General features: G+C 40.2%; 2 protein-coding genes across 7 annotated transcripts; both read left to right on the top strand.

The window, feature by feature from the left end:
* Positions 1 to 3617: 3617 nt before the first annotated feature.
* Positions 3618 to 9637, top strand: bdh2 (3-hydroxybutyrate dehydrogenase, type 2). 2 transcript variants are annotated; one of them, XM_046414678.1, is made up of 10 exons: positions 3618 to 3748; positions 4767 to 4857; positions 5877 to 5955; positions 6535 to 6631; positions 7276 to 7384; positions 7753 to 7813; positions 8015 to 8128; positions 8559 to 8617; positions 8788 to 8880; positions 9293 to 9637. In XM_046414678.1, the coding sequence occupies exons 2-10, from the start codon at positions 4786 to 4788 to the stop codon at positions 9344 to 9346; spliced, it is 738 nt and encodes a 245-aa protein (XP_046270634.1). In that variant the 5' UTR covers positions 3618 to 3748; positions 4767 to 4785; the 3' UTR covers positions 9347 to 9637. The 2 variants fall into 2 exon arrangements, with proteins under 2 accessions (XP_046270634.1, XP_046270643.1); XM_046414687.1 differs by having other exon boundaries at positions 3676 to 3748; positions 4770 to 4857.
* Positions 9638 to 9686: 49 nt separating this feature from the next.
* On the top strand, positions 9687 to 20231 carry si:dkey-162b23.4 (sodium/hydrogen exchanger 9B2). 5 transcript variants are annotated; one of them, XM_046414653.1, is made up of 13 exons: positions 9687 to 9819; positions 11147 to 11412; positions 12021 to 12222; positions 12515 to 12685; positions 13909 to 14051; positions 14910 to 15037; positions 16126 to 16301; positions 16679 to 16785; positions 17129 to 17278; positions 17363 to 17471; positions 18324 to 18460; positions 18641 to 18824; positions 19228 to 20231. In XM_046414653.1, exons 2-13 carry the CDS (start codon positions 11278 to 11280, stop codon positions 19287 to 19289), a joined length of 1704 nt encoding a protein of 567 aa, XP_046270609.1. In that variant the 5' UTR covers positions 9687 to 9819; positions 11147 to 11277; the 3' UTR covers positions 19290 to 20231. The 5 variants fall into 5 exon arrangements, with proteins under 5 accessions (XP_046270609.1, XP_046270571.1, XP_046270599.1 ...); XM_046414615.1 differs by having other exon boundaries at positions 18641 to 18863; XM_046414643.1 differs by lacking the exon at positions 9687 to 9819 and adding an exon at positions 10355 to 10371 and having other exon boundaries at positions 18641 to 18863.
* The last annotated feature ends 201 nt before the right edge of the window (positions 20232 to 20432 follow it).

Genomic DNA, 20432 nt, shown 5'->3' with positions numbered 1-20432 from the left:
TAGATTTTAAATACAGGACTTTGGATTTGCTGCTGCTGGATTTTGAAATAGTTAGCATGTTTGACATATCAACCTTGTAACTTTGACTATGCCAGGTATTGTTTTCCCATTTTGTTTAAGCAAGTTTAAGAAAACTGTTACTCTGCAACAGACTATTAAGACTAGACAGAGTGGGGGGAGGCCAGTCTGTTGATGTAGTTGAAAAATATTCCTTGACAGACATTGGAAGCCTTACATCACTTTTATTCATTGATGCATCAAACTTTACTGAAAAACTGAAAGAGATTCAGTTTCAAAAGCTCCAGCGATCTTTTCATTGTACTGCCTGACATCAGATAAAGGAACTCATGCATCAGGATTCCAAAAAATTCCACTATTGTGTTTAAAGTCAGTACAGATGGATGGCATTTAACCAAACACTGGAAAGCCTAAATGTCAGTAATAGCTTTAAAACTTGTGTCTGTGTGTTTCATAAAGTATTTCTTGACAGTTGTTTGGAATCCTAATGTAATATTATGTCTATCTTTTTTTTGCTGGAGTATTGATACTATTAATATCTACAATTTTTTTTCCAAAAGACTAATTGTGCTTGACTAAAGAAAGAAACCGAGTTGGTCCAGTGATAAAATCCTACGTTTTCTATTCTAGAGGGGCCTGACGAGAGCAGTAATACTGTAGCAATGCCTGTCTAAGAACTAAGCTTACAACTGACATACAAGTAAGATTAAATCTGCAGTGATGTGGTGTTCATACATTATATAATGAAAGATAAGAGAAGGTGTTACATTGTTCTTTGTATTATTATTCTTCAGGACAAATCTGTTTTATGCAGTCTGGTCTGCAGTCAGTCAACCTTGGGCCCTTCGTATGGTTTGCTATTAAAAAAAAAGCAAAGTAAGAATTTCATTGTACAGGGAAACCTGTTTCCTTACAGTGCATACGACAATAAACGCTTTGAATCTTGAATCTTGAATTACTTACCACTATGTACTGGTAATAATGTGGGGAATCCAGCCTACCAGGCCTCAATTTCTTGAAATCCTGGTTGGTTACAGCTGTTTTTTATGGCTAGATACATAAAGTGAAGATCTCTCTCAATACAAAGACTGTAGTATAAACACTGGACATGTTCTGTAATGGCTCTACATGTATTGACTTATTTGGCTTTTTCTTATATAACATCTTGGCACATTGTACCTTCTGGAGAAAATGCTGTCATTCATCTCTCACAGCTGGATCAATAAGTCATTAAAGGTTTGCTACAAGTCACTTCTGATGCATATTCTGCACAAATGTATTGATTCTTCAAAGGAACTCCAGGCTTTAAGTTGTAGTACCTACATTTCCTGTAGTGCAAGCAATACCACATGAGAGACTGGAAATAGTATTCTTAAAAAAACAAAAGCAAAACTGTGAAGGATAGCTGAAAGCCCTGACGAGAAGAAGAAAATCAGTGATTTGACAAACAACAAACAACAAAACAACCCTTAATGCTTTTGGCTTTCTGTGTCATTTGAAAAACAATGTATGAACTACTTTGCCACAAGCCTTTTTTTTCTCATTAACAAAGCTCCTCCATGAAAGGACAGAAGACAAAATGGTTTTCACAAGCTGGGTGTTAACTGACTGTGAGTGGTTACTCTTTCAGTTAAACCATCCACATTTTACTATGATTTCAGTCAGCCTATCATGTCTTTGGTGTCCATCTTTAAATCTGTTCTTCTCTCTACTACTGTCAGTACAAAATCATTGCAACCTTCCTCCACCCCATTCAGCACCAGTTCATCATATCAAGTGCCCAGGCTGAACTCATCAGAGTCCACTCCTCATCATATCCAGATCTTCAGCCATTCTCTCCATTTCTCGACTCCATCTTGACTCTCCTCACAACTTCAACTCCCCTCTTAAAATATGATGGCATCACGATGGGGCTTTATGCTTTAATACTGCTTTGTTTATTTGTTTAATTAATTTTAACAAATGAATGGCAACATTTTGGCAACAAACCATAATCTGAAAAGTAACTTGTAACTAAAACTGTCAGACAAATGCAGTGAAGTAAAAGGTACAAAATTTGCCACAGAGATGTAGTGGAGTTAAAGAATTAAGTATCTAATCTATATCATGTATATACTCTGTTATTTTATTATAGTACTCAGATATTTTTTTTATATTACTCTGTTATTTTATATTTTGTGTGATTACTTGATACTTTTGTTTGCTTCTTTGTATTGCAAACCTGGCACTACAATTTACTGTGGGATCAATAAAGTTCTTATCTTATCTTATCTTAAGTAGCATAAAATGGGAATATTTAAGTACAAGTACCTGGAATTTGTAGCTAGGCTACATAATTCCAGTACACCACTTTTAATGTGTATGTTGTATTAGGATAAAGCTGGGATTAGGTAAGGGGGTTAGGTTTAGGTCAGCCCTGTTACTGACTGGCGACCAGTCCAGGGTGTACCCTGCCTCTCGCCTGTAGTTAGCTGGGATAGGCTCCAGCTCCCCCTGTGACCCTGACAGATAAGCGGTATAGAAAATGGATGGATGGATGGATGGATGGATGGATGGTTAGGTTTAGGTCATCACTACCATGATGTGTACCTGATAGAAGTGTATGCAGTGAGTGTGTAACAACTCCCAGACCACTTATCCGCAATGAGAAAGAAAATGACCACATCCTCCTCATTCCCCTTTGGCCTCATTCTGAACCATTCAGTCCTTCAAGATGTTACACATTCCATAGTGTTTCTAATTTCCATGACCAGACACTGACATGTCAGTGAAGGGTCACATCCACAAGCTTTTGCGGTAATTATGGTTGACCACTTTGAACAGCAAAAAATGTATATGCTAGAAAAAAGGAAAAACAGAAAACAGAAAACACTGAATGAAATGAAAATCTGATATGTTATATGTCTCTCTGATATTGGAATGACAAACAAAAATAAATGTTTGTTCTCAATCTTGGAAATAGCAGTAAACAAAACAGCCTCATTTCAAGGTCAATTAAACAGCTGTTCTGGAGCTTTGATCATCTCACATGGTCTCTGTTGTTGTCAGATGTCACAGAAATGTAGATATTCAGCTTTACCTTCTTCGTCTGAGAACTTCTCATCCATGTTAGCTGAAAAGAAGAAAAGTTAGGACAGAAACTTTTAAGAACACGTACATATATGATCTCTGCTGGATGAGCTGGATGACATATATGATCTCTGAATCCACAGCTGGGCATAAATTCCAAATTCAAAATGATGACGTTCCCAAATCAAAAATGAAGGATAATCTGCAAGTCACAAGTTAGAAGGAAATAATTAACCTCAGCTTGAATATATTGTTAATAACTAATAACCCTCAGTGGCAATAACACTGGGCCCACCAATAACTTGTGCAGATCTCAGAGTTCATTCATTAGCTATTATCAAGATAGTTCACTGCTACCAAAAGGAAAAGTTAACTCGTGGTTGAGTTTTATTATTATTTATTTATTATTTTGTCAAACAAAATATGTGAGGAAGTATCTAAAACTCTTATTCATACATGTATTCACTTAATCGCTTATTAAATAGCGATAAACAACTATACAGGAAACAGGCTGGCAAGGAGGGCACTCGCTCACAGTTTCGTCGAATTACAAACTGCTGTCCTGCGCACTTCCTGGTCTACAACCAATAGCAGTACAAGTCAGAGGTCACGTTGGACTCCACTCACCTTTGACGTCCAACGTGTCGGACCTGGGCAGAGGGTGAGTTTCCCAAACTTAGTTTTTCTGGACTTGCACTTGACTTTGCAACTAACGAATTGCAAGTATACAAATTCCTCAGTGCAAGTCGTCACAGTTTGTTCAGCTGTGATGACTTACAGCTTGCATTTTTCCGGTTTAAGTGTCGAGTTGGTGAGGCACGTTCGAAGACATTATGCAACGAGCAGAATCAGAAAAGACAGCATATCACCCATGCGGGGAAGAAAACATTCAGGATAGCACGTATCATGTGCAGAAGCAGGTGCTGAAGTTTTCTTTGGACAGACAACGATAGTAACGTTAGCTCAACACAACTGCAAATACAGCCTGCACGCCACAATAGCCCCTGACAAAGTATTTCTGCGATTAATTAAATCTTTATCGGATTTAATAAGGACACATTATTATCACTATTAGAATATGCGAAGTGCTTGTACAGATTTAAAGAAAAAACAAGTGTCTCTGCTCAGAAATGACTGTTGAGAAACAGCCTGTCAGTCATAACTGAGATTTTTCTGTGACTGATTAATGCAACCTGAAGTAAACCTCAAAAGGGGAAAACTTCACATGGGTCCAGAGGGATCACCACATCAGTCAGTCAGTGTTTTTCAGCTGATTATTCTCTTGGTAAAGGTTTAGTTGCTGCGGTTGATGTTGTTATTCTTCTATCTTCAACCACGGTGGCTGCGGCTGCTTGTGCTCATGCAGTGCTGCTTAATATTTAACTGGCCAGTTCTTGTGATTATTCCAAACCACCAATGTAATGTAAATGTAAAACCTTGGATGAACTGGGCATATGTTCCTGTATTTGAATCTGTAACAGGTTTGTTAACATTAATCACTATTTAATTCAGACTTTACTGCAAGCTGAAATAATCTTTCATAAACACATTTCTAAATATCTAATGAATACTCAGCAGGAGTTTTTTTTTTTCTTATTCTTGCAAAAGAGTCCCTGTCATCCAAATGAACCTGTTGTTACTGTTTAATGCTCTATGTCTGTTTGTTGTTTTGATCACAGCAGCAGCGGAAGGTGCACTATGGGCCGTCTGGACGGGAAAGTGATTGTGTTGTCAGCTGCCGCACAGGGGATTGGACGTGCCGCAGCAATAGTAATGAGCTTTAATAAGAACTTCTCATTGATACATTTCCTACCAAATCACAGAAGGAAATTGTTTGTTCCACAGCCTGTAGTGTGCAGACTCAAAACAGTGCATATTCTGACTTCATTACATATTTTAACCAGTTTTTGTGGGATGCAAAAGGCAAATTTTAATCCCATGATATCCTCTGTAACTGCAGCAACAATAATGCTGATCCAAAACCGTGTTTTCTGACAAATAGCTGTGCTACTGAAACATACGCCTCACGCATGTATTGTTTTATAGAAACACCATTTTCATGAAGATGTGATCCCGTTACATGCATGTGCTGTAAATAAGTATAATAGTGATTCTTGAGAAGATGCAATCACAGGTTCTTAACAGTCCTCATGCACAATCCTCTGGTGACATTCTTGCCCAAGAGATAGCGAAACACTTGAAATTCTCACTCACATCCTTGTAGAGATTGGGTCATCATCACATCCATTCCCTTCAAGCGATGTCTTGAAGTGTGTGAAACCATGCATTGTATTACCGGGGTTTGTGTAGTGTGGAGGAATTCAAATACAGAGAAGTATACTTAGGTCTCAGATCATTAGGTTCAAATCATGTGGCATTAAAAGAGGCATGTGGTGTGAGGGGTCTATTGAGCATTTTCCATTTAAACTTAATATGATGTATTTTGCTGATGTGATCTGCTCTGTGTTGTCACTCGTGGTAGAGGCAGGATGGATTTAAAGCTAACAACTGACAGCTTATGGTTAGAAATTGACATTTTGTTCCCATCGACTGTGGTAATGAGCTCTTGGTGTCGACATTGTGACCTGGATAGCTGCCTGAAAAACTTGCTCTCGCTGTTCCCAGCCAATCAAAAGATTCTTGAAAATTTTAGAAATAAAACATGTCATATATGCATCACTTACAGTATTTCCTTCCTACAAGGGAATACTGGGCTGCTGGATTTATACCATGACATCTGCTTACAATGTGAAACTGCTCTGTTCTGTTTCATGTTTTTTCATCTGTAGGCATTTGCAAAGGAAGGGGCTCGAGTCACAGCAACAGACATCAATGGAGAGAAACTGAAAGAGCTGGATGGCATTCAAGGCAAGATTCATTTCTGTTGTTCCGATGCTGCCATCTGCTGGATAACCAGTGCAATGAAGTCAGGATGGCTGACGTACTTTTCCCCTTTTTGAGAAATTCTTTCACAACCTGATGTATTAACCTTTGGGAGCTTTTAACAAGATAAGTTTGGATTCATAGCTGTGTTTTATCCTTTTGAAATGTCTACGCTGATGTGGTAGAAAAACAGACCCTCATAATTTTTAAATTGCTGTATTTAGGATGTATGTGGGTTATCAGCACTGTTCCTTCTTTGACACCTCCTCTCAGGTGGCTTACAAGCAAAACACTTCTAACAACAGAGTTGGAGCTTTAACTGTAGAGGTGTAAGGTGGCCAACAGGAAACAGTGTGTACATGGTATCAGCCTGAGTGTTGTTATTCTCATCTTTATGAGTGTTGTCCTTCTCATCTTTATCTAGTATCTCCTGCTATAAAATGTTAAATGATGAAGACGCAATAAAGATGATTATAAATTTTTATAAACCTGTGCCGTTGCCATCAAAATAATTGTGACTTCTGTAGAACCAAAGCTCTTTTTTTTCCCCCTCTTCACCAACAGGGATCAAGACCAAGGTGGTCGATGTGACTAAGAAGGACCAAGTCGAAGCCCTGGCCGTGGAGCACGAGCATGTAGATGTGCTGTTTAATGTTGCTGGGTATTATTTTTCTTTCTTTACCCTCTCATTATATTCTGCTTTTTTATTGTCGGGAAAAAATCATGAATCAGTGAGCCATTATATTCTAATAAGCCGTGTAGTTTATTTTGAGTTTATCCCACATACCCCATTGTTTTTGCCATAAATACACATTAGCACACCGAATCAATGGCTGAATATAGTTCACAAAAAAAAATGCAGTGAGTGTTATTAAAACCACAGTGCAACAATAACAGTTCATATTTGGCAAGTCAGACCGCACAGTAGATTGTCAGCCAGACAGTTAGTGCCAATCAGTTCTGCTTGTATTGCCAATATACCATCTCTGCATGTTTATCCATCTCCTGCTTAACTACATTTCCGAAATCCCTATATCTTAAGGTTTAACCTCGACCTGACCTTTTGGAAATCTCCTTAACGAAGGTCTCTAAATTGACGCCTCAGTAAAATGTTGGGGGAGTTAAATTCTTTCAAGCAGCTTTTATTTTTAATGTAATAATTTGTATCCCATATCGATCAGTCAAGCTCTTCTCTTCTGACACATTTTACCTCTTAGCTTTAGCCACATGTTGAGATGATTCCATCTAACACCGTGTGATTATTTTTGCTGCTTTTCGAGTTTACACTTCACCTGTCGTCTACAGGTTTGTGCACCACGGCACCATTTTGGACTGTGAAGAGGCCGACTGGGACTTCACAATGAACGTGAACGTCCGGAGCATGTACCTCATGTGCAAGGCTTTCCTGCCTAAGGTGACCTTTACCCACTTTACCAAATGCCTAACACCTTTGATCCTGTTGTTGAGAGAATTATACAGGTGCTGCTTTAAATTGGGTGACATATGCTTTTATTTTGTTCTCATCCTTTGTCCGCTGGGATTAGCTGCATTACTCTGAGCCTGTGGCATGATGGGCGGTGACTGACCGATCACTAATCCAGCTTTAGCTGCAAACTAACCAAACGAGGAATTTTAGCTTGAAAGTCAACACATTTATTTGTCAAAAATGAAATGGGAGAAAAAAATGAAAATGCAAAACTGTTGTTCAGTTATACTCTTTAATTTTTGTACCAATTAAATTCTGTTTATATGTACCCTTCCTAATTTATTTTGTCACTCTAGATGTTGGCAAAGAAGTCAGGGAACATTATTAACATGGCATCTGTTGCATCTAGCATAAAAGGTAAAAAAAAAAATAAATAAATAACTTTTAAAAATGAACTGTATGATGATTGTAGAGCAAATATTATACCCAAAGGGACAAAAGAGACACTAAGTTCTTGAAGTATGACCATGTTCATTGTAATCCTCTTACCTCAGATAATTGCTTTGCACGCCTGTGTGTGTGTGTGTCTCTGTGTGAGTGACATATGTGTTTCCTCAGGTGTTGCGAACCGGTGTGTCTATAGTACCTCCAAGGCTGCAGTGATTGGGCTCACAAAGTCTATAGCAGCTGATTTCATTGACAAAGGCATTCGCTGCAATTGTGTTTGTCCTGGTAAGTTTGGAACATCCTGAAAAAGAACAAACAAACAAACAGAAAAACAAAAACCAAAAAACATGCCTCTGTCCTTTTTATTTTTCTCCAAGTGTTACTCAAGGTTATTTGTAATTTAATAGATAAAGCTATATACTGTAGACATACTTGAAAACTAAGCTAGACTGATGTTTTTAGGAAAACTGAAGGACATTTCATGTTTGAGGACATTGTGTACCTCAAAGATACACAGGCCCTGAGTTTGCTTTTTCAAAGCCAGTGCAAATACTGGCTGTGTAACCTCACCAAGCTTTTATTTGTACAGCAGACCTGAATACATTCATACATATTTGGCAACCATAACCATCCACTTTGTCAAAGGCTATCTGTAATTCTGTATTCAGTATTGTTATTGTCATCATCATGAAGAAATTCTTTTTCATTTTCTCAGGCACTGTTGATACTCCATCACTGAGGGGCAGGATCCAGGCCCAGCCTGACCCGGAGCAGGCATGTTAACTCATTGTCATTTTCTCAGCTATTAATCCGACCGTAATGCCTGAGTCATTCAACAGGAACATCTTATCTTTGTTTCCATAAGAAGAAATCCCAATGGCTGGGTATTGAAGATAATGAATTCTACAACTGTATCTCCTCTCTCCTTCTCTGTAACACCTCAGGCTTATAAGGATTTCATGGCAAGACAGAAAACTGGCAGAATGTGCACAGCTGAAGAGGTGGCGTACCTGTGCGTATACCTGGCCTCAGATGAGGTGTGTGTTTGCTGATAATGGATCCTTGTCATGCATGTGTGTGGTATAGTCTATCAACAGGGCAGGTTGTGTTTGCAGGGCTGTAGACAACCACTCAGGACATGCAGATCCAGGTGCTGGCTCAACAAGTGTGAGGGGCTTTGCAACCTGGTGTGAGTTAAAGAATGGCTACTGGTGGATGTTTTAAAGGCTGATTCCAGTATTTTTAGACTCACTACACACAAATGTAACTACTTTTTGGCCAATAAATGAAAAATAAATAAATAAAATAAAGGATTCACCAGACAAGTATTTTTGTTAGTGCAGAGGAGGCTTTGAAACTAAATCTGAATGCTCTAGATCCTCATGGTGGGAAAACTGTTAGTTATATTTATATTTCCCAGTGATCTGATGTTTCTTGACCCCTTCACAGTCTGCCTATGTGACTGGGACAGAGCACATCATCGATGGAGGATGGAGACTCTGAGAAAACTTCAGCTCATCGTGACAGCAATGGAGGCAGTGGGTTGAATGCCGAATTGGAGTCAATAATTTCTTCATTTTGCATATTATCTGACCTGATTTTTGTGGGAGACATTTCCCACTTTCCAGCTAAAATCCATGTTGCAAATATGTGCAGATATGATAACTGACACTGTGATAAATATACTATATATCCCAGCTACAGCATATTGTTATGATCAGTTTACAATTGTTAAAAGCAGATTTTGAATGTGACTAATAATCATCTATTAAAACAAAAACATATTCACCAGCACCCTTGAGTGACTTCTCCACTTCACCCAACTCCCCCACCCCAACCAAGCACTCATGTACGCGGTACATACTTTTCTTGGCCATCACTAATCCGCCTGATTCCCTTTTCCCAGCTGGTCTATCTGCCACATGGCTGCCAGAAAGGCTGCCACTGACAAGCGATGACAATGTTTACGATATGAGGTGAGCTGCTTTTTATTAAATATTGCTAAAACCCCGACAGAGGGGGTCGGGTACGGGCTCCTCTAGCAAGCTAGCGTATTAATTTCATTGACAGTTTTTGGTAGTACACGCGCAGATAGCTAACGATACAGGCAATGAGTCCAATATCGGACAACTCCCCGCGAAATTTCACAATTATATGTTATAGAACATATGTAAAATTGACCTTAGCTTTATGCACCGATAAAACGCATCGTAAGTGATGGCCACCTTAGCGGCCAGTGAGTAACATTAGTACCTGTCGGTCGTGGTTAACGCTGACGTTAGCTACCTTATTTAGCCTGAAGGGAATTAGGCACCACGAGACACTCCCGTACAATCTTCATCTTAACGTTGATTTACCAGGCGGCCCCCAAAACGACAGGTTCCTGTATTACTGAGTAAGAGGAAATGTGTAGCTAGTAGCGTTAGTTTGGCCACCACTGAGAGAGGAGAGAGAGAGAGAGAGCACACACCCCCCCTCCCCCCTGTCCGATAATGGGCCCATTGTTATTGGCTTGTCGTGAGGCGTGGGTATGCTCGTTCACTGTTGAACAGTGTGGCCGTGGGTCGAGTTATCTCTCTGTTCGTACAGTTGCGTATGTACACTAAAGCAAATGCCAAGACAGCCCAACCTCAAGCATTTACTTTGCTTAGCAGATTAGCTTGCTAGATGGTTACTGGTGCCCTACTGGGTGGATAGATTTGGTGTCGGCAGTTGCTGGTTACCCCTAACCTACTTGCCTCAGTATCCGTTGTAACTCGGGCTACTTGAGCTAACTCTAGTTAGATGTGCCATATGGTCGAGCTGTAAGCATTGATTAGTGTGGTCCGTTAGCAATTGGATTAGCCAACGTCTGTTTCCATGAGGAACTGTCAAAACATCGTAGTGGCGTTAGTTTAATGTAAAGTCACTTATCAGCGTTTGTGTGTAGCATGGCTTGAACTAAAGCCATTAAAAGTAAAGCACAGTCTAGTGTTTACCCATTGTAATAAGTTACAGCTCAGTTACTCTGAAGTCGTGCGCATGTTCACAGGGTTAAGGTACCAGCAGGCAGTAGCATGTAGCTACATATTAGCTGCAGAAACTTGTGTTGCTACTTGACATTTGTCCCTTTTCACTCATTCACCCCTCTTGGTCAGGTCCAGTACAGTGTCTATTGAACCAAACAAAACATGCTCGTGTACGAGATTAAACTTATCATTTCGTTTTTATCATTTCCACACCTATGCTAACACCGCTCTTCTACTGTTTATTAAGTAAATATTAATCTGTTTTCTTTCTGATAAAACCGTGTTGAATGAAAAGGAGCCCGTGGCCAGAGCTGGACATACAGAAGCAGGAGTGAAGGAACTGCCCCTCGATGGCCAACCCCACCCCTTGGCTTGATGTGCTGTGATTGAGAAGTGAGTGGACCACAAATACTGTAGCCAGTTGCCATGGAGGACACTCAGCCCAAACCTGTGACCCCGGAACCTAGCCCTGCACCCAGTCCAGCGCCTAGTCCTGCACCCAGTCCAGCACCCAGCCCACTGCTGGACAGAATTGCTTTGCCTGCAGCAAACCATGTGGAGGTACAATATTTTACTACTAATAATTTCTTGGTTTAACCTTGTTGTCTTCTGTTTTAGTGCCTTATCAAAACAAAAAAAGTGTGTTTCAAAGGCTGCTCAATAAAACATTTTAATCTATATATTAGTGATATGGTTGCTGTCATGCAGCGCTGCTTCTTTGTCTCTTGTCTAAGTCTGCTGTGTTGTTTTAGCACATATGTTTTAATATACTGTTCTCTAACTTTGCAAAATTACTTGTTCATGTAACATAATTTGTTCATTATTTGCTGCTGTATTTCTAATGCGGGAATTCATTCAAATGCAGCCAGAAGCAAAGTCAAAAACTTTGATCCAATAAACCCACCTGAGCAATATGACAAAGAGGGTGTTCTGAGAATCACAGTTATCAGCTTCAAGGGCCAGTTCTTATCTTCACTCCATTATTTTCCAAGAAACTGCAGACTATAATCCACTGATATGGCTTACTCCGTGTCAGCAATAAGGCAACGTAAGGACATCTACCCGTGTTCTAATCTTTTCATGAGCAGTGTATTCATATTTCTGTCAGTGTGACATCGTTGACCTGCTGATCACTCAACTGTTTTTTTGTGCACATTCTGAACCTCCAGCACTTAAACGTGAACCAGATCCAGGTGGTAGTACGACGCTGCTCCAGTCCAAATGTCACAGAGGAAACCACCTATTTTATTCCTCGAAACCCTGTGGTGGATGCTGGCACCAACACAGACCCCCCGGTGATCTGCTGCCCCTTGCTCCACAGATTTTGTCCATGCCCACCAAGAGGCCTTCTGGCCTCTCTCATTACTAAAGGTAAGCAATGGAGCGACTCTTGTTGTCCTGCACATGAAATGTATTGCATGTATTTTGTATACCTTGAACTATCTGCAACAGCACGCACACTCATACACAATCACAGAGACAGACAGTCAGTCAACAGTGAGCTTTTAGAAGTTCCATTTATTAAATTACTCAATTATGAGGACGTTTTAGGGGTTAACACACAACAAAAATACCTGCAATAATCTGTCTACTACCCAACATATTCGTAATACTAAAACTTGATCACGTTGCATAATAATCTGATGTCCTGTGTCCTCTCCAGTCCTTTTGGCAGCTGTGCTCTTTGGAGTCGTGTGGTCCATCACAGAGGATGAATGTCTTCCAGGGGGCAACCTGTTTGGCATCACGGTCCTCTTCATCTGCGCTCTCATTGGTGGCAAATTGGTGGCTCTCATCCGTCTGCCCAAACTTCCACCGTTCCCACCGCTTCTTGGTAAGGCTGAGGATTTATGCTTTAGTTTCACATTCAAGTTAAAGGTGGCTTTTTGACCAGGGAATGCTCACAATATTAGAACATTTAGGCTCAGCTATTGAATCATGATTTACCACTACAGGGGCAGCAGATTTATCAGTTGCATAGCAGGGTTCAGCATTAATGAATTTTTTGAAATTGCCCTGTCAGACAAGTGGGTATCTACTTGCCCAAAGTCAGATTTTACTTCCCCTTAAGCATATTATTTGATAGCCACTGGTAAATACAATAACAGTAAAGACTAAAGGGGGTCAAGGGACCATGCTGTCAAACCTGCAGCAAATTAATAAGTTGAGTCAGTGAGTCAGTGGCTAGATTTATCAGGCAGGTGGACAGCCCTTATTGTTGAGTGATGGGCTCACTGCACAGTTATCACCCTCAGTGATCCAAATCTCCCATTTTCTTCAGCTAAGCTCTCTGCCTAAGAAGCTAGTTTTAGCTAACCGGCTACTTCAGCTGTCTCCGTCTTCCTCCAGTGGCAGCTGTATGCCCGTGTTCACTGACTGATTCATTTCATCTTAGTCGCTGGTATAAAAAAGGTCAACAGTCAAAAGGGAGTTCATAGTTAACCTTACAGTCATAAGACACCAACTGCACCCTTATCAAGATAAAAATCAAGGAAGCTGGCACAAAGCCTGAACATCAAAAGGTAGATTGAAGTTCAAGTAAGATAGAGCTTGGAGCTTTTTTCTCTCTAAACTTCATCTTCCTGTGTTTTTCCTGTAAAGAGTATTTTTGTTTACTGGTGTATGTTTCTGTACTGTGAAATATTTTTTGAAACCAACTGCAAGCACGTGATATAAGAGTATGCTGCAGTCGGGCTGAAGGCTAAAAGTGAAGTCCTCGCTCGGTAACACTGTTAAATATTGGCACTTCATGTGTTCTTTTCCTTGTTCAAGTTCATCACCGTTTTGTTTTGTTTTTTTACTCTCAGTCATGTTGTATTTTTTCAACAAATAGAGAGAGAGAGTTTTGAGACTGTGCAGGCAGGATTTAGATGTCATTGAATCCTCATTTACTAGTACTAAAAGACAGTGTTTAAAAGATGGTGTGCCCCATCTCCTGGTGAGTCTCAGTGTCTCAGATGTCCAACATGAGGAGTGGAAGTTCAAAAAGCATCAGGTGATCTCTACTTTTGCTGTATCACTGCATGAGAGACTAAAGGATCATCTTTACTTTTGCAGGTATGCTGCTGATGGGTTTCCTGCTGAGAAACATCCCAGTTGTAACAGATGGAGTGTATATTAACTTCAGATGGTCTGCATCACTCAGGAACATCGCACTGGCCATCATTCTGACCAGAGCGGGTTTGGGCTTGGATCCCACGGTATGCCACACACTCCATTACTGTATCTGCCTAGTATTTCCACACAGAGGTGTTTAGAGAGATATAAAAATGATATACTGGTCTCATTACTTGTCTCTCTTTATAAAAAATAAACTCAGTCCTGCTGTATGTTGAGCTCAGCTCTAAGTTATTATCTCCATTATCTGTTAGCTTCCTTAGCCAAACACAGGACTCTGTTGCTGATTGGCTGCTAAAATTTGCAAGGGCATAGATAGATCAGTACCACAGGAACATTTTGACAATCATATATACATTTTTCATAGGCAGGCAGCAGGCCAGTGATACTAACTAAATCACAGCATGAGAAGACCTGCTCCATTGTGGCGAGCGCTCGGTTTAGTTTTGACATTTTCTGTAGTCTTGTCAGCTAAGGATTCTGTTGTGGCGAAGGGATGCCGTTTGAGCACTGCAGTACTCTGTGGCATTTGAAGGCATGTAGATAAAGTGTGTCGTGTTCACCTGATCGACCCTTATAGAGACCACCCATCACAGAGTGAAACAGCTGATAACAATCGTTGGCCAATCAAGTGGAGCACCTTTAGCCTGAAGCAATGTCTTCAGATTGCTAAAAAATGATCTGACAAGCAGTCGAAAATCAATTCCAGCGATGTGATTTTAGGAGGAGCAAGCATGTCTGAGTGTTGGAAAAAAGGTAACCAACAAACGCCTGTTATTTTCCTTAAAAAAGTGGCCAGATTGGTTATCAAGTAATTTTCTCCATCAGTTTTCAGATGCTTCATTCGGTTAAACAACAAATTATTTGGTACTGCTAAGCATCAGTACACTTTTCAATACCCCGTTGAAATTCATTACTCTTGTGTGTGTCTGCATTCTCAGGCTCTAAAGAAACTGAAAGGAGTGTGTATACGTGTGGCAACTGGGCCCTGCATCATTGAGGCTTGCACCACAGCCCTGATCTCTCACTTCCTCATGGGCTTGCCCTGGGTGTGGGGCTTCATCCTTGGGTAAATACGTCAACATGTACTCTCCCTCTCTCTCTCTCCACTCTCTCTTTTCTATTTAAGAACAAGCTTCGTATACTCCCTACATTATGCCCAGGCCAGACGGACAGACAGACAGACAGACAGATACATATCATCTGAGGAAACTTTTCTAATTTCAATTCTTGGCCAGAGCAAAGAGACAAATTATGTTAACAGCCTTCATTTAATCGGACACGATTTAAATCACAGACTGACCTCAGTGGGCTTCTTTTTTTGGAATATTTCTTATACTTTTATTCCTATCACGCAAACAGACAGTGAGTGATTTTTAATTCACCACATGCTTCCATTGTTTGCCGTGAGTGAGAATGTCAGATGTTAGAAATAAGATACGGAAAGCTGAACTTTGATGGGAAAAAGATACGTTAGAGTGACACTGCACAACAAAGTGAAAGCACCTTGTTCCCATGAAGACTTCGTGGGAGCAGAGAATAGCAAACACACTCTTCCCTGAGAGTCAGTAGATCACTTTACGACCTCTTGTCTGATGTCTAATGAGGTTTGGCACTAGGACAAATACATCGACTGTTAGATGATGTTTTTGTTTTTGTTTTTTTTTCCTTTGGCAATTTGACGCTCTGAACCAAGTGCTTTTATATTTCTGCCTTGTCAGCATTTGCGTAGTTGAAATACAGTTGCAACTATCAGGCTTCCTACAGTGATAGCCACTTCCTCCTCTGATTGTGTTAGTTATCAGTGGTTGAAGGGTGGATGGGGTCCAAGATAAATATTTTTGCACTGTCCAACTTAAATGTCAGTTTTTGACACAGCATAAAACAGTGTAGGGACTTTATTTTTTTTAAAGGTTTGTAGCAGAACTTTAATGATTTGAAAATTTGACAATAAATGAATAACAACATTGTTTGCAGCGTGGTAAAATAAACATTGTCATAAAATCAAAATCATCGGATCAAACCTGGCCATGGGTCACATCTCAGCTACAGTACAGACCATGTACCATACAGTGCGCTGAAAGGCTGATACTTTACTCATTTAATCTGTGTAGGACTATATAAGTTAATTAACAATCCATCTCTTCCACATTGTAGCTTTGTGCTGGGTGCTGTGTCTCCTGCAGTAGTGGTTCCCTCCATGCTACTGCTGCAGAAGGACGGTTACGGCGTGGAGCAGGGCATCCCCACTCTGCTGATGGCTGCAGGCAGTTTTGACGACATTCTTGCCATCACAGGGTTCACCACATGCTTGGGCATGGCCTTCTCCACAGGTGACCTGTGGACATTTGTGTTTCTGCCACTGGAGGGGTGAAGGAAAATAAGAAGTGCTGAATTCAGTGTTATGTCTTCTTTAACACAGCCTTAATTTCCAAGAGGGCTGCACAAAGTTTAGTGAAGTTCAACACCGAGAAGCACACAAAATAAATAACTTTAAACTATATACTTTTATTGTTGTGCCAGTGCATTTTGTGTTTCATGACTCCTGTGCAGTAATATAGAGCCGCTGTAGAGCTACACTAAACTGCGTTTTAAACACAGAATGGTACCATCCATGTTTGCTCTGCTGCTGTCATGAATTGTCATTGTCTGCACATTTTTAGGACAGTCGTCTCAGTTAACTGTATATTTCCTCTCCTGATGCTTCCAGGCTCCACCTGGTACAATCTCCTGAGAGGTGTACTGGAGGTTGCTGGTGGGATGGTTGCTGGGGTTCTTCTTGGCTTCATTATCCAGTACTTCCCTAGTGTCGACCAGGTAGGCACGGCTGGTGTTACTACCACCTAGTCATCCTCACACCACGTTACACCACAGCCCATTTGTGACGCAGCTTGGGAAGAGTGAACAAATGCTTGTGAGGGGGAAAAAAAATTTTCAATGATATGTTCCACTTCTGATTCAAAATGATAAACTATGAAGACTTTTAATGACAAAAAATAGTTTAAAGGAGTATTTTTTTTTGTTTGTTTTGTCATCAAAGTGAGATTAACCCCGCTGTAAAAATAATCAACCACCTCATCTTATCATTTTGTGATTTCATAACTTATTGAATTTCATCAAAATACTATGTTTTTAATCAATAGCTGTCTTTTTCTCCTAGAAACATATAGTAATGAAGCGATCCTTCCTGGTGTTGGGTCTGTCCGTCTTTGCGGTGTTCAGCAGTGGTGTGGCTGGTTTTCCTGGCTCTGGTGGCCTCTGCACCCTGGTGTTGGCCTTTCTGGCTGGCCTTGGCTGGGGAACAGAAAAGGTCAGATCTTCATCAGTACATTAGAAATTGTGTCCACAGACTGCTGCATGTCACACATGAACACTTCTGTGTGCTTGTCTGAAGGCACGCGTGGAGGAAGTGGTGGGGTGGGCGTGGGACGTGTTTCAGCCTCTGCTCTTTGGACTAATAGGAGCAGAGATTCGAGTCTCTGCGCTGGAGGGACTCACAGTTGGTGAGACAGCGACACACTCGAACACTTTAAAATAATACAATGAGGTGGCTGTTATCACTGCGAGATATTCAAATCTGACTGTATGGATGTAAATATATTTGCATAGCCAAAAAGAATCCCTGGAGAGTTTTCTCCCTCTTCCTGTGTACAGGGAATATTAAACCCTGAGTCTGTTAGCACTCATATACTTTAGTTCCAGATGACAGTCCTTTAGGAATCAGATCTTGGATTTCCTCCCAAAAAATATAATCTCATTTGTAAAAGAACAAATCACAAAAATAGTTTTGGCATCAACATATTTGGGTTGCTGTAATTGAAGTAAAGTCACATGTAATTTTCTTGAAAAATACTTCATCACTGTAACTTCCACTCAGCTTTAACTACCCAGAATTCATTGCGACTTGACCTCAGAGCACCATCTTCTCTAGCGACATATTTGTAGTGTTGATAAACTGTACGTATTTGCTATGGTGTACAGCATATTTGTGCTTTGAGTCTTTGTATCAACCACAAAAGCATTTTCATCAAGTTTCATCATTTAAAAGCTACTTTCAATTATTTATTATTTATTTTATTTATTTTATTTTAAATGTGATCCCCCTCTACACAGGAAATATGATTTACAGTAGATGAATGAATATAAGCACCACAGTTAGAAGATATTTCTAAGCAGGTTATGTAAAAATGCCACTCAGCCAGCCTCAGTGATGTTTTATTTCTCACTTCTCCTTGAACAAAAAGGTTAAGAGGAAATACTGGTGTTCGAAAAGTAGTTTTTTTGTATAGCTGTCTATCTCAGCACCAATACAGTGTAACGCTGCTGTGTGACTCATGTATATCTCCTCTGTTTAGGTCTGGGTATAGGCTCTCTGCTCATTGCCCTGCTGGTTCGAGTCCTGTTCACCTTTGTCTGCGTGTTGTGTGCGGGCTTCAGCCTGAAGGAAAAAGTGTTCATAGCTCTGGCCTGGATGCCCAAAGCCACAGTGCAGGTATGTGCACTCATTTTCTTGAGAGTTAAGAGTTTGTTCAGTCATTTTTTCCCCTTTTTTTAAACATACAAAATGAAAAGTAGAGACACAATGTTTGATACCAAGTGTCCCCTCGTGGTGAAGGTAAATGTCATTTGTGAGTGAGAACAGAGCAATCACCAGTGTCCTTGTCTTCATCAGGCTGCTATAGGCTCCACAGCTTTAGACATGGCCAGGACAAAGGACGACAAGCAGCTGCAGAAGTACGGCATGGACGTGCTGACTGTGGCTGTGCTGGCCATCCTTCTCACGGCTCCTGTAGGAGCTCTTATCATAGGGCTCGCTGGACCTCGCCTGCTCCAAAAACCAAAGAACTCAGCCTGTGGTGAGCGAGTCAAACCCACTTTATCAGCTTTCTTTTTAGGTAGGTAAAGTCCTACATTCATCAATTCAAACCAAGCTTCATAGCCTCATTGAACTTCGCCTTGTAGTGGTGTGAGTAGTGAATATCTTTTCCTGCAAATACTTTCCTTCTTCACCTGTGCAGTAGATGCTTCTACTGGGACAGGGATTTGCATAGCTTTAGGCTGCTTCTGTTTACCTAACCGCTTTCATGCCTTCACATCCTTTTACATACACACAGCGGTGACATTTCGGCTGTTAAGCGCAGTGCAAAAGTGTAACTCGTGGTTGTACACAAGCCTTGAACTTTTGTTTGTGTACTTGAGAATGTGAATAGCATGTAATCATTTTTTTCCTCCCTCTGTCTCCATCTCCATCTTTCCTAGGCACTGCAGCAGGAGGTGAAGATGACAGTGAAACTCCTGTCACCTATGAGAGCACACTCTAACATCGCCTATCTTCATCCAGCGAGCATGGGCTAAAAGACTTCCGGTGTATTTCCATACCTCAGACTTTTTTGAGCTTTCCTTTAGCCTCACTTTGTCTCTCTCTCTCTGCCGGTCAGCTCCTGATGTTTGCCATGCCGCAGGAACACATGAATCACTCTTTATTTATAGCCCCTAGGGGTTTCCAAGTCTCAGGCTCCAAACAAATGACCCCCACGTCAGTGTCTGCACTGACATGCTGTGTGTTATAGTGTGCGTGGGCTGTTTTTGTTTCTAATCCTAAGCGAGCTACATTAGTGTGACGCATGAATGTGGTTTGCGTTCTTTGTGAAGGTGGATACTATTCCTGCCTGTCATGTTCACTGAATCCACTATTTGCCCATTTTTTGAGTACATTTACTATTTACTTGAAAAAAAGGGGAATTGTGCATTTTATTATAAGTGGTTTGCTAATTGAGTGGACCTACAGTGTATGTTGTTTCATATTAGACTACGTGTATCACATGCTTAGGTTTTTTAGTTGTTCTGCCCTCAGTAAAATATTTTTACCACATTGTGTTTGCGTAATTTTGCATATGTTTCATTAAAATATGTATTAGCTGTATGGCCCTGGTGATGACAAGGGTGTGTGTAGTTTACTCAGGAGATCTAAATAATCCACAATGCTTCCCTTTGGTTGGTACACAATGCTGCTAAAGCTATCAATTACTACACTATATCCGCTTCCAATATCATGAATGTTCAAAAATGATCATGTCCGTATTTAAAACATTCACATAAAACCACCTTTTATAGTTTATTGTGAAGGAAAGTAGCTTTTTCATGTTTGTTATATATTTGACTTTTTTATTACAGAGGCTTGCAGTGTAACTTAAGATGTTTTTGTTTGAATTTATTTACATTAAAAATGTTTTGTGTATTTTTAGTAAAATATATGATAGATTTATATGATTAAACTTAGTTGTTTTTTGTTTTGTTTTTTTTTACCAAATAAGCTTTGAACAATAAATTATTTAAATAAAAATAACAAGAATTGCCTGTCTCTTTGCTGTAGTTGTACAGTGATAGCTTAAATTACTACTATTCAACAAGTTTAACAATTTGACTTCATGTCTAATTTTGCTTATTAGCCCTTTACTGTTGCT

This window comes from Scatophagus argus, chromosome 2 (assembly GCF_020382885.2).
Source record: "Scatophagus argus isolate fScaArg1 chromosome 2, fScaArg1.pri, whole genome shotgun sequence".
Taxonomy (NCBI): Eukaryota; Metazoa; Chordata; class Actinopteri; family Scatophagidae; genus Scatophagus; species Scatophagus argus.
This window is presented reverse-complemented; position numbering and strand designations above follow the sequence as displayed.